Raw genomic sequence first — 23,986 nt, 5'->3', positions numbered from 1 at the left:
TCGTCTCGCTCCCGGTCCTTGTCTTCGGCGTGGGACGGGAATACGTCTTTCTGAATGCGCTGGGCACGTTTCCGTAGCGATGCCGTCTGTTCCAGCAGCAGGGACTTCAGAGCTCATCTCAGCTCATTCTCCGTCATGAAGGGCTCTTGTTCTTAAGGAAATTCTTCCAATGGTCCTGGATGATGGTCTCTCTGCCCTGGCGCACTCTGTCCTTCACCACATCACCTCTCGTCATATAGGACAAATGGTTCTGTAATTGTTGGTGTCTGTGAGCAGCGCAAGGGCGCCATCGTGGTTCCCCAGGAAGACCTCCCAGGAAGGAGAATGCCATGTTACTGCAAAGTGTTCAAACTGCCTCAGAGCCTCACCTTTCACTTTTCATACTGACCATGGCTGTATGTTCCAATAATGAAAAACAGAAAATTGCAGTCCAGCAAACATCTGGAAAAAGGTATATTTCCTGCAGTGATACGCATATTTTGTAAGGATCATTACATTTCCAGTGTACAGGTGAAGTGTAACGCTAACCCCTAACCCCAACACTAAGTCAACGTGCACTTCCAACTCAAACACGTCTTCAAAATCAAGGCTATAAAACAAAGCACATATCTGTCATGCAAACCACATTTAATGTTCTTTACCTTAATTAGTTCCACACACTTTTTTTTTACAGTATATACATTTTATGCATATTAATTAAAAGTCAGTACAATCCAGCTCTTCCTCTACAAATATTACAGTACAATTTCAGCAATGCTGCTCGCTTTTGGCTTTAAAGGTGCAATGCGAGACTGTGGCCACGGCAGTTGTGCAGACGTGCAGCCCGTGGACCCGGCCCACCGCTCTTTGGCCATAGACAAAAAGGCACCCAGAACCACAGGAAACCGTCCGCTGTAAAAACATGGTGAAAAGCAGGCAGGCAAGGGGCTGAAAGTCAAGAACAGAGTGTAAAGAGGAAAGTGCAAATCTGAATTTGCGAAAAGGCTCTTTAAACAACTTCACTCCAGTACTGATCAGCACAGGCAGTCCCCGGGTTACGAACATCCGACTTACATACAACCCGTAGTTGCGACCCACCCGCCGTGAAGCCTATTATAATAAAAATTTGAGTTACACAGATTTGTAATAAACAGGCGCTACTTTGCGACGCGCATCAAAACATTGCGTGTCTACAGCAGTTCACCAGCTCATGAGCCCAAGGTAGGACTAACGCTTCCTTCTTTTCAGTCGGACCACATTTCTGTTAACAGTGCCTCAAGTGTTACTGAATTTGGCTTTAATTTTTTTTGTTTTTACCCTTCTAACCATGGCACCCAAGTGTAAATTATATTTTATTCAACATCACATTTATTTATTTAGGAGACGCTTTTGTCTAAAGCAACTTCCAATGAACTCTATGCAGTATCATCAGCCCACACACCTTATTCACCCAGGTGACTTACACTGCTAGATACACTAATTACACTGGGTCACTCATCCATTCATCAGTGGAACACACACACACACACACACACACATACACTCTTGTCACTCACACACTATAAGTGAACCTAAATAGCACGCCTTTGCACTGTGGGAGGAAATCAAAGCACCCGAAGGAAACCCATGCAGACACGGAGAGAACATGCAAACTCCACACAGACTGGGCGGGGATCGAACCCACGTCCTCTTGCACCACCCAGGCGCTGTGAGACAGCAACGGTACTCGCTGTGCCACCGTGCTGCAATGTGATGGTGATGCATCAAAGAAAAGGAAAATGATCGTGACTGGAACTAAAGTGGAAATAATAAAGCAATCGGAAAAAGGTGAAAGACCAACAAACACTGAAAAAGCAAACAAAGTTTCTTTAATGTTTTTTATACCTACACACATACACACATACACACATTCTCTTTCTCCTTCTCTCTCTCTCTATTATAAATAGATAGCAACATTTATTATCTCTTTCTGTCTCTCTCTATTATAAATACTGTAGTTACATTTATTATTATTGTTATTATCATTTCATTGTATTATTGTTATTATTTTTTCTTATTATTACTGTATTGTTAAAGATGTTTTAGTGTATCCGGAAGTGTTTCTTTAATGTTTTTCATGGACAGAAAGGTACATGATATACTATATACTAAGACAAATATTTGACTAACTGATGTTAGATACCCACCATACCTAACTGTTCCGATATACGTCAAAATCTGACTTACAGACAGACTGAGGAACGGAATTCATTCGTAATCCGGGGACTGACTGTACTGCTATTATACCACATTTCCCCTAAGTGTGTCCACAGCTGCACCAGGAGAGCGCAGCCGCTCTTCCCCTCGGGGTCGAGTCGCTCTTGCTCTCTCTGTTCCCTGTGGCTCCGCAGCTGCTCCACATGCTCAGCGCTGACCCTGTGCCCAGAGTCCTGCAGCAGCGTGTCCCATCGACAGCCCCAGCACAGGCACAATGGCATGAAGAAGCAGCAGAAAGGTGCACCGTGTCACCGAAGCCATGTGCAGAAGAGTTCCACGAGGCCTTTCCAACATCATGTGCGTCGCTTCACTCCAACACTGCGCAGGGATTAAGTGTACAGCTCAGGTAATAATACGTCTTCAAAACTTTACATTGACCATATTCCAGCGTAAAATTTGTGGGAAGTGGTAGGTAGGCAGGTAAAGGGCAGTGCTGCGTATTTTGCTCTTCCCTGCAGCTCCTGTCTTCAGTACCACGCGGGACGAGAGGAACGCTTGCTTTGGCCGCCTGGCTTCACGCCGCTGAAGGCCAATTACAGACAGACAGAGGAGCTCAGATCCCTCATCTCTGAGCAGAAAAACAAGGCAGAGTGAGGAAGATCTTACTGACAGCAGCACTGTGTGTAGGAGTGTGTTTCACTATGCAAAGGCAGAGGAAGTATGTACGGGGGGGACAGAGAGAGAGACAGACAGAGAGAGGGAGACAGAGAAAGAAAGAGAGAGAGAGACAAAGAAAGAGAGAGAAAGAGAGACTATACTAGGTGGTTAGGCCCTTCTTCTGCATCTTCTCCAGTTCCTTGCTCTGTTTCAGCTCCTTAATCCTGTAAAGGACACAGAGAAAAAAACACATCAACAACTACAAGAGTCTCTGGATGTAAAGGCTTGAATCACTAAATAATTTTAGTCCTGAAAACCTGCTAGTAAAGAGAATTATCCCAAAGCATTAACTACACTCATTTAAATGTCAAGCATAAATAAAGAATGCGTTTCTGAGTTGCAAAACTTTTTCAACAAACTTGCAAAATTCCTGCCTTGCCTTTTAACCACAGAGGACATCTGATATTTTGGACTCGGTTTTCAGTTAGAACTGCTCGGGACACCTTTAAATCCAGGCTTAAGACACACATGTTCAAAATCACTTTTACATAATGCATTTGTTCTTTGAAGTAACCTTTCTCCTAGTCTTTGGATTTAATGTTTTACTTCTGCTCTAATATTTTAAGTGCCCAAGAGCTGCAAGCCAAATATCTTTTTCCTTTACTGTAAAGCCCAGAGAAGCTGCTTTTAAAGCCATGATATCAAGTAAGGACTAACATTATAACTAGAACTCGAATGCGGCAATTCTTACAATTACTGTTATCACTGGTACCCTGTCCCGTTGAGCGTACGAATGGCAACGGATGAAGAGTAAACAGAATCATTTCTAATGACACTGCCTTTTGAGAGAATTCTGTTATCATTTCAAGTTTTAAACAGAAAGGTAAGGCATTACGGCTCCTTGTTATGACACATGACAGTTTTATGCTACAGTAAAAAGTCACAGGTTGTCAGAGAGACGGCCACGGGACGCACAAGGTGTGCAGGAGCAGCTGCTTGCCCTGTGTGGTGTCCATCTCACCAAGGTTGTAATTCCTAAGAAAACCTCTTCTCATGGCACATTTCTCATCTATGCTGACTGCTTGCTATGCTGCAGTAATACTTGATATTTATTGCAGTCAGCTGAATAGACTAAAATGTTTCACGTGTCACTTGACATTACAAAAGTGTTAATAAGAAAATAAGAAAATAAAGCAAGTGAGAGACGAGGAGGGTGATGTGCTTTACCGGTGTCGACAGCGGCGGAAGAACCTCATGATCTTGCGTGCTGCCTGGTCCTGCTTCTTGGTGAGAAACGAGCTCCTGGGACAGAGAGCAGGCTTCGGGGTTCATATTGTTACGAGGATCGTGTGACATGCTGCAAGTAAGGAGAAAGGGCACACGATGTGCCAATTCAGTGTCTCACTTGGTTTTGGGGTTAAGTGGCCCCGGCGCGCGGTGCCCTTGCTTCAGCCTCTCGTACTCTTTGTAGCTGCGGTAGTACTGCTGGATGAGCACAGCCGCCCGCCGTGACTGCTGGAACTTCTTCTGCTCGTAGTAACTGCGGAACTTGCTCTGGATCAAGATGGCTGCCTGGGTCATCTTCTTGTACAGGGCATACTGGGGTAACGCGACAACGAGGGACACGGGTTCACACCTCAGAGGAAGGAGCCACTCAAGCATAGTACTGTGAGCGAAGGAGCAGTAAGCCCACAGAGGTACACTTACATTTACATGTATTCATTTGGAAAAAGCGTCTGCTAAAGTGACGTACATCTGATGGATAATACAATTCGTACATTACATTCGGAGAAAGAGAGACATAGTTGCAGACATGTGATTCTTAAATAAACCTAGTTTGTTTCTTTCCACTTTATGCACTGATGTTCATCGCTCAAGCAGGCGCATAAAACTCAGGATAGACTAATCCTCATCACCTTCCTACAAATTTGGTGTGATAAACTACAGTCTGGAGTTACTTCTGTCTCTTTCTCGCTCACACACACACACACAAACAGAGAAAGTGTCATTTATGAAGCAACATGGACAATGCAGCAGGAGCAGAGTCACAGCTTACAAACAAGACACACAGTGAGTGCCTGAATGCAGGAACTCCAAGAAGGTCTGACCGAGCTTAAGGACAGAACCTGTGTGACTGGGGCACCTTCTCATCTCTGTGAGAGTAAAATGGCAAACTAGTAAACTGTGGGTAAATTAAGTCACAATCCATGAAAGCCTAATAATACATACACACGCACACACACACTGATTGAAGCTGCTTGACCCAAGTGGGGGTCGCAGTGAGCCAGAGTCTAACCCAGTGACACAGGGGCGTAAGGCTGGAGAGGGAGGGGACACACCCAGGACGGGATGCCAGTCTGTCGCAAGACACTCCAAGCAGGACTCAAACCCCAGACCCACCAGAGAGCAGGCACAGGACAGACCCACTGCACCACAGCAACCCCCTCCTAATGACACACACACACACACACACACACACACACACACACACACACACACACACACACACACACACACACACACACACACACACACACACACACAAAAGAAAAACATACCACTTAGATTTTTTCTCTCAATTTTTCTTTTTTTTAATTAAGGTTAGGATTAGCTACTTCAAGCTACATTCAAAATAAAACTAACTTGAGTGGAAGTGAAAAATACATCTCCACAAACTCCTACTCGATGCCACTTGTTGAGCGACTCATCCCATAGACGCGCACGACGTTCCTCGTCTAGTTACCGATCACCAAGCGACATTGGAGCTATACCCGAGGAGCCAGTGTACTGCAATGTGGTAATATGAGAGACATCACAGTCAGTAAATGTAAGCTTCTGCAATGCGTTAGTGAGGGGCAGCAAGCAGAGCACACGACCCACTGCAGAACACGTCACAGGGCACCACTGCAATGGTGATGTCACTTCCTTTAGTTTCGTGTGTGTACGGGTGCATGGACTCATCACATAGCCCCATGTGCACAGTCAGTGACCAGAGAGAGCACTGCGAGGAGAGGCGAGACATTTACCTTCAACGACGTCCACGTTAGCTGGCCAGAGAGACACACGCAGCATTAGTGTGGCTTTCATATGAGGCAGTGACTCAAGAGAGCCAAAGCACAGGATCCGCACACGCAAACAAACACATGACATGCGAGCGTCCTTTGGTGAGCTGTGTCTCAACACACACATCTGGGAAGAGGAAGAACTGTGACTGGGCTGCTGTTAAGATAGCTCACGGTGCCCTTGCGATCACAGAGCTCCAGCCACTGCCACCGCCTCCACCTGTTACGGCACCTGCTTGTACTTGCGGTAGCATCTCTGGATCACAGCTGCTGCCCGGTCCTGCTGCTCCTTCAGACGGCGGCCCTGCCAGCGGGAGGGAAACACACCCTTAGTAGCCTCTTTAAGAGCTCGCCCACTCACCCTTCCCCCAAAAGGCCGAGACTCCTGTGGGCGCCACACCTTGTATCTGCGGAAGGTGTTCTGGATGACGCGTGCCGCCTCATACAGCTCCCTCTGCTCACTGTCGCTCAGCGTGAGAAGGGCAAAGTCGCGCTCCACGCACCCGCTGGCCGACGCACTGAGGAACTCGGCCCAGGCGGCACTGCTGGGGGGCCGCAGCCACCGCAGCGCTAGGGTGCTGAGGGGCGATGGGGGCTGTGCGAGCGGAGCGTGGCAAACACACCTGCTGATCACAGCGAGTGGCACAAAAGTGTGTCACTTACAGCACGTATGGGTGGTGGACGTGGAAGGAGGAGGCGCGGAGCTGAGGGAAAAGCAGCGTTACAGGAAGAGAGCAGACACTTCTATCTACCTGGGCAGCGACAAGCTGGGTTGGCTGTCCACATTGTCCAGGTAGGAGGCCAGCCAAGGCATGGTGTCCTGAATGGCAGAATTGCCTCGTCTCTCTCTTAGCGGGGATTCGGCCCCCCCGAGGGAACTCCTCCTGCTTGATGCGCTCAGGCGTGGCCTCAATAATCTGCTCTGCCAGGGCCACCATGTCCACCTGCAGAGGGCAGTGAAACAGCCTTTGAGCTGATATCACCTTGGCAATGTTACAAGTTTACAGCTATTTACCCATTTATACAGCAGGGTAATTTTACACAAGCAATTTTGAGGGTAAATATCTCACTCAAGGGTACTACAGCCAGAGGTGAGGTTCAAACCTGTGACCCATGCATCCAAAGGTAATAGCTCTAACCACTACACTACCAACTGTCCCCCACTTGTGAGTCTTGCTGACATTCTGGCCTAAATTCACCAGTACATCTCTCTCACACACACACACACACACACACACACACACACACTTGCCCCAAGTGGGGTCAGGGTGAACCAGAACCTAATCCAGCAACACAGAGCATAAGGCTGGAGGGGGAGGGGACACACCCAGGATGGGACGCCAGTCCGTCACAAGGCACCCCAAGCGGGACTTGAACCCCAGACCTGCCAGAAAGCAGGACCCGGTCAAACCCGCTGCGCCACCACACCCCCTGTGTCAGGGGCATATTTTTTCAAAAACTAATTTTTTACCTTTTCACATTCCACATGTCTCAAATTATTTAATTTTATCAGAATCTGTGCAGAAGTTTTGCTTCATGTGTGAACCACGGAATGTGAAGTCTAGGTTTTCAATCTGTGCGTGTGTGTTTGCGGTGTCTCACACCTGCAGGTCCTCCACTGAAGGCATGAGGTCTTCGTTCTCTGCGTTCTCGCTGTAGCTCAGCAGCTCTGCCTCAAAGCTAGTGTGGTCCCGGCGGGGGGCAGGCAGACCAGGGTTACTGGTGTCAGGGACCTCAGCCAGCAGTGGCACAGAGGCATGGGGGGGGGGAGGCATAGAAATGTCCATGGGCTCAGGAGGGCTGTATGCACGGGGGCTGGAGAGCATGGAGCAGCTGGAGTAAGCAGAGCTTGGGGAGGGCGAGGCTGTGCTACTGGAACAGCTGAGACCTGGAACACAGGGAGCAACATGTGAAGATCTCTGTGGATGTATAAAGCAGCAGTAGCAGAGCTGGCCAGAGACACACCCACTCGCCCATCTGTCGACACCTTATTGCTTCTCACTTAGAGCTTCACTGTATTTGAAATAGTGTGAGAAAATGTTCAGAGTGATGCAAACAAGCCAAAAGCTTCCCAACTCACAGCTCTCACCTGTGTCCGGACTCGTAGAGATCGGGGAGAGGGGAAGCTGCAGGAACGGGTGCTGCCGACAGGTGCTGGCGTGGCCCCAGTGGCAGCTTTGCACCCGGAGCTCCCCTGGGTCTGTGGTCTCGAGCCAAAGCTCCTCAGGGTCCGTGCTCTGGGCATGCATCTCCTCCAAGCGGCGGGCCAGGTGGCTGTGGCCTCGGGAGCGTGCGACAGTCAGCGGCAGACGCCCCAGAGAATCCGGGATGCCCAGTGCCAAGCTGTTCCAGCGGTACAGTAGCACTGCTGCCCCCTGGTGGCCGAGTGCACACGCCCACATCTGGGGGCAGGAAGCAATAACTAATATACAGAGACTGGCAAAATCTATGCACGAAATGTAACATTTTGTAGCTTTATAGCCCCTTTATTCATCACTCATGACAAAATAAGCTTGATGGGTGATTTCAATATTCATATGGACTTGTTGTCAGATTCTCTCACTAATAGATTTAAGTCTCTCTTAAGTTCCGCCGGTTTTACTCAAGTTGTTTACGGTCCTACTCATTCCCGTAACCAAACGCTCGATCTCATCATAACTTACGGCGTACACGTTCATAATGTAAATATTATTCCTCTAAACAAAACTATTCCCGATCATTACTTGTTACCCTTTGATCGATACCTGCCGTTGTCGTTTGACAACAGTAAGACCAAAATCGTGCAACATCTTGATGAAAATAGTACTAGTAACGTATCGATTACATGAGCAATTATATGTTCAATATGGTGTGCTTCAGGGCTCTGTGTTGGGTCCATTATTGTTCTCACTCTACATGTTACCATTGGGTGATATTATGAGCAAATACAATGTAAGTTTCCACTCATATGTCAATGACACACAGCTATACATTTCCTTTAAGCCTGATGAACGTCGAACTTCTGTGACAAACATCAGTGCATATGGTGAGGAAAACAAACTAACTGTATTTAAGAATCACACCTCTGCAGCTACGTCTCTCCTAACGTAATGACGTACATCTCAAAGAAAATACTGTGTTCGCTTTGGAGAAAAGCATCTGCAAAATCAATAAATGTAAATGATGACCAATCACATGTGGTGTCTTTAGCTAATTGTTTCACCAGTATAAAATTATGTATGAGTAATTTTTTATTTCCGAATGCCAGTAAAACAGAGGTACTTGTGGTGGGTGGCGATGCTGAAACTCTTGACACAATCACGCCAATCTTTAGCACCAAAGGTAGAAGCTTCAAGCAGATGGAACTATTGCAATGTGCTATTATGGGGCTGTCCGCACCATACTGTATCCAGGCTACAGTTGGTACAAAATCCTGCTGCGAGAATTGTTACAAGAACTAGGAAGTACGACCATATAAAAGCAGTACTTACATTGCTGCATTGGCTTCAGGAGGAGTGGAGGGAGGGGGCATTCTCTGGCACCTGGGCCCCCGGAGTTTTTTTCTCCCTTCACTTTCAGTTGGGAACTTTTTGTTCCTTTCCTCCGTGACCAGTAGACATACTAATAGCTTTGATACCCGCATGGACACTGTGCCAATTTAATATATAGCCAACTATCTTTTGTCTGTTTGTCTTATGCTTTTGTTCAGGGCTCTATAAAAATACACTGAACTGAGCTGAACTGAACATTGAACAGTGACGAGAGAACAAATCTTCTCATTTCTCCATTTTCTCATATTGTAGTGTAACCCAAGAATCTGGGGACAACTCACTAGTGGTGTGCAGGAGAAGTGGTCCACGTTAAGGGGGTCGACCTCCTCTTCCAGATCCAGACTGTCCGAATTCACACTCCTCGAGACAACAGGAGGACGAAGAGGAGGAGGAGGAAACATTGACGCATGTACGAATGGACTGCAGCGAGTACATTTCAGGAACACAGGCAAGGATGTGTGCGTACCTACCTCCAGTGTATGAGGGTGTGTATGAGTTTAGTGTATCCCTGGGCAGCAGCGAGGTGAAGTAGGGTCATTCCTCTGTGTCTCACAGAGTGGATCAATTTCTCACTCCCCCCGCCCCACCGGCCCCCTGCCATCATGCGTTCAAAAAGCGCCACAATGCGCTGCTCGAACCATGACCCTGACTGGGAGACACAGAAGGAGACACAGAGAGAGACACAAAGACACAAAGAAGGGCGCTGAGGACAAATCCAACAACACCAAGTGTACAGTACATCCACTGCTGTTGTATTAGTTATGTTAAAGATGTAGCAAGTACATAGATGTTCGTCATTCACACCTATACACACACTGAGAGCAAAGTGCTCCAGTACAGCGAGTCCATTTGGGAGGTCCAACTCAAGAGATGAAGAGAGTGACAGTGACTCCGCCGCTCAAGTCCTTTTCTCACACGTAGTTCTTTTCAGCGACACTTTTGACTTTGACTCGATCCTTCCCCCCCTTTGTCCGTTACCGCGGAACGCTGCACATTCCGTCTTTCACCTGCCTCCCGCTACAAAGTGCAAGAGCAGCAGCCTTGCCATCCTTTCTCTCTCCTTTCCTATTTCAAGGCCCGTCTCCCCGTCTCTATTTTCACTCACACAGTTGGAGGACCATCTCTTTTCCATTCAGAGCCACCTGATAGGAAACATTAAATCCATGGCTGCCCCCCAGGCCTCTGTGCCCCTCCCTCGAGTTTTTCCCTCCACCGGAATGGAAACCTCTTCCGCGTTCCAACTCTCCCTTCCTCATCTTTGACGCAAGAGGACACAGCTAAAAATGAGCAACAAGGAACAGGCGAGCATTGCTGAGAATGCGCGCCGGGTGGGGGTGCGCGGGGGGCCACCGGCTGACGTGAGCAGGGACATGAGCAGAGAACGCATGGAGAACGAGATCAGGGGGACGACTTAAAGGATGGAAAATATAAAGGGGACGCGACGGGAAGAGGGGAAGTGAGCGAGGCACGTGGAAGCACCTGTTGTGGGGGGGTCCCTGGGCCATTCTATAGGATTTAAAGGAGCAGCGTCCTCAGTGAGACACTGCGCTACCTGAACACCCCCATTAGCATCTGGCACACAAACAGATCGGGCTCGTGTACACGCGACACGCCACACGCGACACGCCACACGCGACACGCCACACGCGCTCCACGTAACGCAGGACTTCCACGACTCCAACACTGACCGGGCTCTGCTTGCTCTCGTCCGCCACGGGGGCCTCTGGGACGGGGCCACGCTGGGTGCCCTGCGGCTGCTGACCGGTGCCACCGGTGGGGGACGTCATCTCCGCCATCCTCTTCTCCATTTGCTCCAAGCGCTCCAGAATGGACATGCGGAACTGGTTATCTGTTAGAGAGCACAGGTTCGTCAGGGGTCCACTTGGGGGTCCACTGGGGGGTCCTTCAGGGGGTCTCGGGCTTACAGGAAGGTCCCCGTGTGCAGGACAGCACCTGTCACCCCATAATGAAACCCTCCATGCACAGCGCGCCACGTGACCCTGTAGGTGACCCAACACCTGATGACACTGCAGAAGAGCTCAGTACTTAGGAACCGTGTTTCTCCAACAAAGGGCCACAGTGTTAAATATACCACACTTTTCTTTTTTTACCCTTCCTGCGGTGTTTTCCTCTACTCATAAACTTTCCTTTTACTTCAAAATCAAAGTTTTATTCCCTCAACAAACGTAGTGCTATTGAGTGTAACGGCTTGGAAATGTGGCCTTAAGTGACAATTCACCATTTCCCAGCCTGCCCACACACACCTGGACCAATGCACCCCACAGCCATGTGTCGAGCTGTGTGTCACATTTACTGGTGTAGCAGTACTGCACTGTAGCTGTAGTGGTTGCCGCCACCATTGGCTCATTTCCTTTGGTCCCTCAGCAGCAAAACACAAGCAGACAAACTCAATGTGAGCCTCTAGGTCCAAAGGTGTGTATCTGAGCTGCATGTGCTTAGCATGTTAGAACATGCAGCTCAGATACACACTAGGACAGGGCAGCCAGTGTTCACAGTTAGAGAAGCACCATCTGCAACAAAGCAGACGAAAGCCACACACACACACACACACACACACACACACACACATACACACACACATACACACACACACAAACTGCAAGCATGACCACCAGAGAGCTACCTCTAAACTCGTCAGATCAGCCACACACCTTTCCAGGGTCACAGAGCATAGTGGGTACCCTGCGCTGCCTCCAGACACACCGCCCTCTTGTCCCCCTCACTGGGCTCCTCTCCACAGGTGCGCTGTTTGTGTGCTGGCCAGTGCAGATGGAGACCCGCATACCTGTCTCACACACAGACACACACAGACACACCTGTGGGCGTACCTGTAAGCACTGTAAGGCCACGTGTGCCCTCTGCACTCTCCATTTCTGCTGGCAGTCAGTTTCCCTGCTGCTCCCCAGGGGGGAGGAGGGGAGGGGCAGCTTCCCAAAAAAGTCCTCAAAAACCCAAAAATCGGCACCAGGGCCCCGGAGCCTCCAAGCTGCGTGTCTCCTGCCCCCCGTGGCCTGGACTCTACAGCAGAGCCGGAGCACAGCGAGCTCTCCATATGAACATCAGTTATTAATAATAATAAGGATGATGATGGTGAACAGGGGACTCTAAATGGACCTGTGAAAAATGACACCACTCAGCAACTCTCTGTTACTCCCTCACGCCGCGCACACACACACACACACACACACACACACACACACACACACACAGAGTTGTGGTTACCACTGAGCAGGACGCGGAGCCATTCACACCTCCTGCGGGGGGGCGACACACAGACCAGCAGCAGCCACAGGAATCATTACGTGAGAAGAGGAAGCGGCACAGAGCACGGGGGTGTTCTCATGCGCACGCAGACACACACACACACACACACACACACACACACACACACACACACACACACACACACACACACTCACAGACAGTTAAACAGGGCGAGGGTCCACTGTGGAGAGAGACCGTGATGAAGGAGGAGAGATGGAGCAGCATGCAAGGAAGATGAGTAGCAACTCCACAGAAGGGAGGAGCCCGACAGCATCTGTGGCAAGAACATGGAGTGCGGGTCCAAATGCGGGTCCGAGTGCAGGTCCAAGCGCGGGGGAGTCCCAGCTCTTGAGGCGAACGCTGCTACACACACTGGCCAGCTGGCACAATGCGGCATGGCACTCCGTGCAGGCAGCGATGGATGACAGATGGGAGAGAGGTGCCCTTGGGGACGTGACGGGGCGGGGCTGGGGGGTGGGGGGGGGCTCTTCAAAGGGAGATAAAACTGGCCAATGACGCGCTTCACCCCCCCATTCGGGGGTTTAAACTGGGTTAGAGACAGTCAGAAATAGCAACAGGCTGAGCTGGACACTTTGACATCACTTGCATACTAGGGCAGCACACACACAGACTTCACTGACACACTTACAGAGACCCAGAGGCATAAAAACACACAAACATACACATATTTAGATGTCACACTGTAGGCGTCAGTTAACAACACACACACACACACACACACACACACACACACACACACACACACACACAGCTATTCCTGTGAAATTTGAATCTTGTGACATTTTTAAAGCTACACTAATAACATACCGGCAGGGTCCCAGTGTGTTTTGTGTAGAAACCTTACACTCATTTCCACAAAGAAGCTCACTGGAAAGCACTCAATATATGTGTGTGTGTGTGTGTGTGTGTGTGTGTGGGGCGGTGGCTAAGTGTTGACAGTGGAAAACAGCTCCATGCCATCCATCAGTGAGTAGCACCGGGGAAATCCTGCGCTTCGGAAAATGTAATCCTCTCCTCCCAGATCCTGCCAGTATTTGTGTCCCTCTGTCCCCATCGCCATCCCCCTCATGGACGAGTCTAGGCCTTTCTCTGGCAAGGAACTCATCCTCTTCATGCACGTGTGAGAAGTGTATGGGTGCAACACACACAAACGCACACACATATACACCCACTTCATATTCCTCCCCAAGCAGTCATGGCTCACATACTCGTATTGAGCCCAGGAATCTGCCAGAGTGCACACACTACTGTCCAGCAGAAGGGGGCGTTGTTCTCTCTGCTATCACATCACCCTGCTGCTTCAACACACAATGCAAGGGGCCCTGCAGCAGCTTTAGGAAGAGGGTTTGCATACCTGTGGCCTGTACAGTAGGTGTGTGTTGGACTAATACTCAGTATTCACGTGCTAGGTACTGACACATTGAGTTATCCTTTCAATAAAGAGTATGTCCCTCAGAGCTGCTGAGTCCTTCCTGATCCCTTGGCAGCTTCATAAATGAGTTTAACATCATCTGCTACGATTATCTGTGTATTTGCTATTCAAATGTCACTTCTATAGGAGCTACTGGAGGGATGTGAACCAGCAACATGGTGGCGTCACACACATAAGCTGTGTGTGAGCGTGCATGCGTGCGTGCCTAAAGCTCTTTGTCAGTTGTTGATGTCCTTTGTTTACTCTGATTCGTGTGCCACTTTGAAGAAAAGTGTGTAACAGACAAGTAAAGGTAAAGATTGTGTGTGTGTGTGTGTGTGTGTGTGTGTGTGTGTGTGTTTAAAACCTTCCTGAGCCAGCAGCACTGCGGTCCTCTGAGGCCCTGTGGTAATGTGCTCTAATTCAGTCTTGTTAAAGTAGGAGGATGGGAGGACAACAAGTGAGCATAAAACAACTGGGCCAAACACACAGACACACACACGCATACATTCACACACAGACACACACATATGATGATCCTACTTTCTGGTCCTCAGCTGCTCAGTGACCCCCTCCTCCCCCACATCCACACCCACACTTCACTAAACACTGAAGAAAGGCAAGCCAGTCGGAGGAGGAGCAGCTCCTGGAACCCTGGAAACCCTCGGTGAAGATGGAAGGGTGAAGGATGACAGTCATCTGCCCCGGACCCTGGACACACACCTCTGACCTGTGGATCGCAGGGGCTGCTCGGTCCACTTACCGTCAAGTGACGGCCAGTCGAGCTGCAAACTTGGCAGAGAGGCCATGCTGCGGGCACGGTACTCGAAGAGGACTGAGGAGGACACTGCTGCCATGCCTTCGAGGACCTGCAGGGCCACCAGGCCGACCTCGTGAGCTGAGCAGCCCCGGGGGGGAAAGAGGGTCAGTTACCAGCCCATCGTGTCCTTCTTGGACTTGGCCGAGAGATGGACAAGTGCTCAAAGCTAGTTCAAGCTCTGCAACGTGAGAAGGCATTTCACAAGTCCAATGCTCAACACAGGCACAGAGCAAAAGATGACACAACGGCGCCCCCTCTCTTGGTGTCCCGAAGTGCAGCGCAGAGCATTTTTACTCTGCTCCACATGTTCACGTTCACATCTATTCATTTCCAGGATGCTTTTCTCCAAAGTGACATACACCTCAGAGAACAAGACGGAGAGTGCATCACATCAGGAGAAGTCAAGGTTTGGGTGGAGTACACTTGAGTACACTGCTCGCTCTTTGAGTTACTCACTGACATGACCACTTTTTCCACTAACTTATAGCGTGGACAGCGTTTTTACACTGATATGCGCATTCACAGCTGGCTACTTTTCCTTGTATCAGTTCCAAGTTAAGTATCTTGATCAAGGGTACTACAGCAGTGGGATATGAACCCAGCTCCTTCTGGCTACAAAGTGACAGCTCTAGCTGCGACACCATCTGTAGCCATTTTCCTCTTGTATAGCTCTTTCAGATTTCCATCCTTGCACATTTTCCACGATAGAATAGCACACGTCATAACATAAACTGATCTTTCCACTTTCCTCTGTGTGTGTGTGTGTGGTGTTCTCACTTGGGCAGTAGCAGCGCAAGACTCCTGGCTGGATCAGAGAGGCAGGGACAGTACTCTGGTCAAACACACAGGAATAGCATCCAGATGTTTCTGTCCAGGGCCCTGTGATCAACACCGTCACACCACCCTGAGGAAGCAGAGCACCAAGTTTCAAAAAAAGCCAGAACCGGTCACAACTGGTCACTGTGACATGACAGAAAGGACCAAACAGTGAGTGAGACATCGCGCACACAGAGACACACACACTCACAGACCCTCTGAAGCACAGAAACCTCGTGCCAAAGAAGTGCTTCACCGCCGAGTGCTCTCTCGTCGCGTGTAAACTAAAAACACGGCGACGCTATAAAAGGCTCCTTTCGCGCAGCAGCCGTGCAGCTCGCTGTGTGTAGAAACAAGGCGACGCGCACCGGCGCCTCTCCTTCCCTCGTGATTCCGTCGCTCCGTCGGCACTTTTCGGGGCCCCCGTAACGCGGTACCGTCGCGTCCCTCTTCGGCTCGGCGAGGCGGAGCAAAGCCCCCCCGGAGTTCTCGCATCAACTCTTTTCACGCCCGCCCTGGAACTACAATAACGACTGCATAACGGCTCAAAAGTAGCGCTGCGCTTGATCGGGGTGCCCTTTTACTACGGTAGACAGTATCTTCTCATAAGCTTGTCATGTATCTGAGTGTACTTTTATTTATTATAACTATCTTTTGCATAAATACATCGTTATATTTTTAGAGAGCATAACCTGCAAATAAATCTGTATATCGGTATCTGTCACTCATGTTACTGAGTGGTAGTGGTGCGCAGGTGGATATAACACACAATATAACTGACACGCAAACATCTCTACCATGACAATGCGTGTCCCACTGAGCCGCTGAGCACGTTGACAACACACACAACGTGTCTGGTGTGCTTGGCACTCCTGAGGTACGAGCCGTTAAAAAAATCCTTGTATCCCCTCCCCAATGAGAGATAGACCCCCAGAGCGAGAGACAGAGAGGGATCAGGGACCAGAGGTCAGAGGTCAGGAGTCCATGTTTCTGCCAACTCTTCTCATTCCCATTGGCCCCTAAACTTTTGTTTGAGCTGAAAGCAAATGGAAGAGGATAACTGAAGCGCAGCTGATATCAGAGGTCGTGTCTTCGGATCCTCTTGTGAGAAGAACAAGGCAACTGTCTTAGCGCTGAAGGTGACTCTAGAGCCATGAACAGCACAAGTCGTAAATGACCTACAACTTTAGTCCCAATAATTTCAGGAGAGTAATTTCAGCGTAAAGCTACTCATAACAGATACAGTGACAGATAGCAATACTGTATTAATGTCACACCTTGGTTTTCATTTTAGCCCTGATGTTGCTCTAGGTTCCTGAGGTTGCTGTACAACCCAATGCATCAACTATCTTTCACACATGAATTGCCTAAACATAACAATGAATATTGTGCAACATGATGTTAGCTTCCACAACAGAACCACCACACAAAAATTTACAGACTGCAAAATTGAGGGCATGTTCAGCGGGAGGGGCCAAATCCAATGTGATCCAATGTGGCAACAACAGGCAGCCTGCGCTGAGCAGAACACACACATCCCCAGAGCCCCGCACATAGCCATGCCGCCCTGTGCTCACCTCTGGGTAGGACCACTCAGGAGAGAAATCTGTTATGATGGCGAGGTGCCGCTGCTCTGCCCCTGCGCCACTCTGCAGCGAGGACGTCAGGGAGGGAAAGGCCAGGAAGGAAGGGGCCGGCTTGAGTGGAGGGGGCGCCACACAGCACACCGCAGCAGGAAACGGGGGTGACGGGTGTGTGTGGGAGGAGCCACTCGCCTCTAGCTGCTCATCCTGCTGCTCCTGCCCCCCACCCAAGAACTCCAACATCAGGTCAGGGAGCTGGCTGTCCTGGGAGATGTCCCCATGGGTTTGGACTTCAGAGACATCCTCACTGGCTGCTTCCACAGGCATTGCCTTGGCCCAACACTAGGGGGCGTTGCCAGGAAGGATTGCTCCTCTTTCACGGGCACAGGGGACTCCACGGCCGCAGGGCCCCCTAGTGGCACGCCCAGTCCGATCTCACTCCCCCCTGGCAGAGACTGCGCAGAAGGTCGCAGCTGCACTGGCTGCTCTGAATGTGGACGGGCCTCCTGTCTAGTGAGTGGCTGCTCCGGGACGGGCCTCTGACCGCATTCCTGGTGCTCCTGGTGCTCCTGATACTCCACTCTCTTGGGCCCCTCATCCTGAGACTCCACCTCCAACATCTGAAGGGGGTCCAGACCCAGGGCAGATTCCAGGCCAAGGGGCGACAGAGGAAGGACCAGTGAGGGAGAGAGCGTCTATGGGGTTGCCATGGAAACAGGGAGACCGGTCGCACTACTCCTACCACAACCCACCTCAGCCAGGGGAGAACGGGATGGCGACGAGGGAAGGGAGGAAGGGCAGAGGGGCAGGGCGAGAGAAGGGATGTCAGGGGCTAACGACGCAGAGACACAACTCGACTGGGAAGTGCCCCCATATGCCTGGCCTCGCTTGGAGCTATTGAGGAAAGAGTCGGGGTCGAAGGCCAGGGGGCAACAAGGGGAGGACGCTGGGAGAGGGAGAGAGCCAGGAGAATTGCACCCCGACACGAGCCGGTCACTTGTGAACGTACCTCCGGAGATGGGCCTCAAGGGCAGATTCAGGCTGAGCACGGCCACACCTGGGGTGCTGCTGAGGAGGGACTTTGCACAGCTGCAGGGTGCTGCCACTGCCAGGGAGGGGGCTGCAGCGGAGACTAAGCTCGCAGGGTGCGCCATGGAGGGGTGTGCTATGTCAGTGCCGCTAAAGTTCAGGTTCTGCATCAGGTTCTCTCGGCTCCTGCCAAAAGCAGTTGCCATGACGATGAAGGCACTCTGGGGCAGGGCCACTGTAGCCAAGGTCTCTCTGTCACCACCAAAACGAGTGGAGGGGGTAACAGGGCTCAGCAACAGACACCCGGCTGCCTTTCTGTCCCCGCCCACGCTGCCTTGGTGCTTGGTGCTCACACAGTGGTGGGGAATGTTGGCCCCAGGCACCGCTGCAAAAGGGGTGGGATGTGGAGAATACGGCCGGTCACACGACACCATCCAACCAACCGTTTGTGTACAACGAAGCCCCCCTCCCCCTTCCTCACCCAGTGTGGTGCTGCACAGGCAAGAGCACGTGCGTGGCTGTGGTTTCGCCTGTCGTGTCTCCAGCACATTCTGTACCAGGTGATCGACGGAGAAGTCGGGGGCGCCGCTGCTGTCGCTGCAGGACCACTTCGTGCTGTAGACTGGAGTGGAGAGGCACATGGGTGACGGCGTGACGGCAGTGGGCCGCACCGGAGGCTCAGATACTCACACATGGGTTTGAGCTGGGAGTGTAGCTCCTCTCGAGTCCAGCACTGACTGTCCCGCCGGTCGCCTGACACACACAGAAGCGGCCCGCTCATCGCCCCACAGCCCTCGAGGGACAGCACGTTCAGGTAGTGCACCAGCACCATGTCGGGGTTCTGGAACCCAGGAACGAGCTGGAAAGCACACATTTATTTACTGCACAGGTAAAGACCGTCTGCAGATGGCTCATTGCTGTCACATGCCTGTCTTATATCTTCCTCCAGAAACAAGGCAATACACTCGCTCCTCATCTCAGATATGCTCATCAGTCCAGATACAAACTTTGAAACAGATTACCATTTCTTTATCTGCACTGAATCCAACCTGTGCACCCCCAACCCCCAATGTGCACCAATACAACACAGTAAAGAACACTGAGCCAGAACTGGAGTGTGGGACCGCCTTAACTCAGCTCGCTTGGGTCTTAGTGACTGAAGGGGCAACTGGTAGCACAGTGGTTTGAGCTACTGTGTTTGGATCTGAAGGTTGCTGGTTCAAATCTCACTTGCTGCTGTAAAACCCTTGAGCAGTGTACTTAGCCTCAATTTCTCCAGTCAAGTTACCCAGATCCCTTCCTGGATTGGGGCCTTGGTGTGGTGGAAGGGCTTATGTGATCTAGGGATCTCTAGAGCTATGTTGTTGAGAGTATTATGCTCCTGGTAGGGTCTCCCAAGGTGAACAGGTGGGGAGTGAAGATCTGGACTAACATGATCCAAAAACCTCCATGAAAAAAGTAAACAAGAGAATGTTTACCCTGCCTGGAATAGGGTCACCAGGACCTACCCCTGGAGCCAGGCCTGGGGGTAGTGTTCCTAGGTGAGTGCCTGGTGGCTGGGTAGCCCATGTAGCCTGGCTGGGCTCAGCCTGAAAAGGTATTGTGGGGGGGCCATGTGGGCCCACCACCTGCAAGATCTAGCATTGAGGTCTGGTGCTATGCATAGCTAGAGGTGGAAGGGTGGTGCATGGTGTCATGGCCCCTTGTGATGAAAACTGGCTCTTAGTATATAGAATGCCCCCTCCCTTGGGGGGAAAGGAGTTGGAACTGGTGTGAGAGGTTGAGAAATACCAACTAGATATAGTTGGGCTCACCTCTACTTACAGCGTTGGGCCTGGAACCAAGCTCCTTGATAAGGGGTGGTCCCTCTCCCACTCAGGAGTTGCATGAGGTGAGAGGTGCCAGGCAGGGTGTGGGGATACTCACAAGCCCCCAGCTAGCTGCCAAACAGTTGGAGTTTGCCCTGGTGGATGAGAGGGTTGCCTCAATGTGACTTAGGGTTGCAGAGAGGAAAACTTTGACTGTATGCTTATGCACCAAACAGCAGTTCAGAGTATTTGGCCTTGTTGGAGAAGGTGGGAGGGGTTCTGGACAGGGTCCCACCTACAGACTCCATAGTCCTGCTGGGGGACTTCAATGCTCATGTTGGCAATGACTGGGAAATCTGGCGGGGGGTGATTGGGAAGAACGGCCTGCCCGATCTGAACCCGAATGGTGAAATGTTATTGGACTTCTGTGCTAGTGATGGTTTGTCCATAACAAACACCATGTTCGAACACAAGGATGCTCATAAGTGTACTTGGTACCAGAGCTCCTTGGGCCAAAGATCAATGATCGACTTTGTAGTCATTTCATCTGACTTGAGGCCCCATATCCTGGACACTCGGGTGAAGAGAGGTGCTGAGCTGTCAACTGATCACCATCTGGTGGTGCGTTGGATCAGATGGCGGGGAAAACCGATGGACAGACACGGTAGGCCCAGGCGTTTAATGAGGGTGTGCTGGGAACAACTGTCAGAGGACCTTGTCCGGAATGATTTTAACTCACACCTCCGGGAGAGCTTCTCCCATGTCCCAGAGGAGGTAGGGGACATGGAGTCTGAATGGACCCTGTGTAAAACCTCCATTGTGGAAGCAGCGAGGCACAGCTGTGGCCAAAAGCTTGTTGGTGCCAGCCTGGGCGGCAACCCGAGAACCCGCTGGTGGACACCGGTGTGTGAGGGAAGCCGTCAAGCTGAAGAAGGAGGCCTTTAGGGCCTGGTTGGCTCTGGGGACTCCTGACTCAGCAGACAGGTACCGACAGGCGAGAAAGGCAGCAGCGGCTGCGGTTGCAGAAGCAAAATCCCGGGCATGGAAGGAGTTTGGAGAGGCCATGGAAAACGACTATCGGTCGGCTTCAAAGAGGTTCTGGAGAACCTTCCGGCAGCTCAGAAGGGGTCGGAGGAGTTTCGCTCAGGCTGTGTTTAGCAGGAGTGGAGAAATTCTGACCTCTGATGAGGACGTTGTCAGGTGGTGGAAGGAGCACTTTGAAGAACTCTTAAACCCGAGTGATATGCCTCCCTTACAGGAGTCAGGGCCAGAGGCTTTCAGGCTGTCAGAGTCCATTTCCCTGATGGAAGTCACTGAGGTAGTTGGTAAGCTCCACAGTGGTAAAGCACCAGGGGTGATGAGATCTGCCCGGAAATGCTTAAGGCCCTGGATGTTGCAGGGCTGTCATGGTTGACACACCTCTGCAATGTTGCATGGACCTCGGGGACAGTGCCCTTGGATTGGGAAACTGGGGTGGTGGTCCCTATCTTTAACAAAGGGGACCGGAGAGTGTGTGCTAACTATCGGGGTATCACACTTCTCAGCCTCCCTGGGAAAGTCTATGCCGGGGTGCTGGAGAGGAGACTCTGACTGATAGTTGAACCTCAGATTGAAGAGCAACAATGCAGACTCCACCCTGGCCGTGGAACAGCGGAACAGCTTTTTACCCTTCTCACAGATCATTGAAGGGGCATGAGAATTTGCTAATCCAGTCTACATGTGTTGTGTGGACTTGGAGAAGGCCTATGATCGTGTTCCCCGGGAATTTCTGTGGGAGGTGCTTAGGGAGTATGGGGTAGCGGAGCCACTACTGCTGGCCATTATGCTACCATTTGCCCCTTTTGAAAATCATCTTTCATTTTAAAACTTTAAAATAAAAGGCTGTAATAAAAAAGTACTCTGCTTTATTACCCATGACTGGATAGTATCCAAGATTTTTATAGCACTAGTGAACAAATGAATAAAATAACATTAGTACTTTTAACCTTCTATTGACTGTGAATAAATAGAGGGTTATGAATTAAGTGTGTTAGACAACGGGGTGTGTACATTGAGGACCAGTGTCATCACACAGACAACTTCAAAACGTGGAGAAACAAAGTGTTGAGCAATGCATGACATTTGAGCGTCAATGTTGTCTGCTTTGGAATGTGCCGTACCATTTCCAGATTGATTACTGATTACATCATGGATCTTATTTAATAAGCATGTTCCGGAAGTTATGGGCCAATTTGGCCCTGTCAGGTTGCCACCTGAGTCCGTCTCTGAAGCTGGAACACCTACGGTCATTGGTCGAAGGATTTTCACCAGGTACACAGGTCCTCAACGCAACTGTGAAGGGAGAGAACTGAAGGTCCCTCACAGTAAAGATCCCTCAAAGCAGACAAACACTCTGACCTGCAGAAGCCAGTAGCACCTCCTGTGGAACGTTGGGACAATGGCGGAATGGACGTAGCAGCTATAGAGACACTTTGGAAGAGACCGAGAATGAGGAGCACATTAAGTGATCACCATACCGTATACCCACCACAGAAGTTGTTTGCGGGTGTGTCCAGCAGGGGGCGCTCACCTCCACACCTTGAACCTTGAGCTTCATGTGATCTTCTCTTGTCGTCTTCCCGTCCTTCCGCTTCTTCCAGCAGTACCCATCTTTCCGATACTTCACCTTCTTCCTGTTGTACAGTATGACGGAGCCATTGAGGGGCCTGGCCAGGGGACATTTAAAGAGAGGGCCTAAGTTACATTATATTTATTAATTTAGTTGACACTTTTCTCCAAAGCAACGTACACTGTTAAGCTACTTACAATTACTGACCCGTTTATGCAGCTGGGAAATTTTACAGGAGCAATTCAGGCTAAGTACCTTGCCCAAGGTTACTACAGCTGGAGGTTAGGCGCAAACCTGCGACCTCTTGGGCCTGAAGGCAACAGTTGTAACCACTACGCCACCAGCTAAGAGAATGAACGAACACACACACACACACACACACACACACACACACGTCACCTAGTCCTGAGCGTGGAGGTAAGCCATTCCTCGTGTCTGTCAAATGAGATCAGGTAGGATGCAATCTCCTGCGAAACAGGGACATCTGTGACTCTTGACTTTCCTCCTTGGGGACACTGCCAACATCTCTGAGCCCTGTGCTCACACCGCTTTTTGTCCCACCCCCATACTGCAACGACTAAAAGAGTGTGAAGAACGTGAAGTCGCCTGCACAACGGCATCCCTTCTGGAGACACAGGCTGCGCGGTGAAGCCCATTGAGGGCGAGCACCATCATAACTCTGACTTACTTTGCTGCACAATCACATCAAGTCACATGACCTTTTCTTCTGTACAGCGGAGGGTGTAGAGTGTACCACGACTCACCCGAGCTTCTCGCTCCCGCGTCCCCGCTCACCAACTCCATCCCGACAGCCCGCCCTCACCTCATCGGCGTTCCACCGGAAACGCTCCTTTGGGAGAACGGCCGAGCAGGGCGGGGCCTCGAGCAGCTTGTTCGGTCCGAACGCCGGCGTCACGCGCTTCTCGCTCCCGTTCTCTGCGCAGACACGGAGACACAAAGTGCTCTACCCTAGCCGCGTTTCTCAGACGAGCAGCTGCTCCAACTGGAAGGACGGAGGACAAAGGCCGAGAGCCTCGCCGCACTCCGCTGGGCTCTCCTTGGTGCTCATGCTGAAGTTGGGACAGCGGTACAGGGCTCCTCCTGCCGGCAGGGGGCGCTCGCACAGCACGGGGGGCTCGCACAGCACGGGGGGCTCGCACAACACGGGGGGCTCCACCCAC

At 50.7% G+C, this 23,986-nt stretch overlaps 1 protein-coding gene across 1 annotated transcript; it reads right to left on the bottom strand.

The window, feature by feature from the left end:
* Positions 1–2,183: 2,183 nt before the first annotated feature.
* On the bottom strand, positions 2,184–23,874 carry LOC108922886 (calmodulin-binding transcription activator 2-like). The gene is given in 25 exon segments (XM_029257186.1): positions 2,184–3,056; positions 4,060–4,134; positions 4,238–4,431; positions 5,859–5,879; positions 6,127–6,198; positions 6,295–6,520; positions 6,647–6,765; positions 6,767–6,838; positions 7,499–7,782; positions 7,984–8,296; positions 9,706–9,784; positions 9,895–10,073; positions 11,113–11,273; positions 14,905–15,039; positions 15,739–15,995; positions 17,311–17,624; positions 17,669–17,980; positions 18,065–18,774; positions 18,871–19,011; positions 19,080–19,248; positions 22,595–22,666; positions 22,767–22,902; positions 23,205–23,272; positions 23,629–23,769; positions 23,839–23,874. Coding segments are annotated over 25 exon segments (4,350 nt in total). The 3' UTR covers positions 2,184–2,992.
* Between the last annotated feature and the right edge of the window lie 112 nt (positions 23,875–23,986).

Source organism: Scleropages formosus, chromosome 13, assembly GCF_900964775.1.
Source record: "Scleropages formosus chromosome 13, fSclFor1.1, whole genome shotgun sequence".
Classification (NCBI taxonomy): domain Eukaryota; kingdom Metazoa; phylum Chordata; class Actinopteri; order Osteoglossiformes; family Osteoglossidae; genus Scleropages; species Scleropages formosus.
Note: the sequence above shows the minus strand (reverse complement) of the source record. Positions and strands in the feature narration are given on the sequence as shown.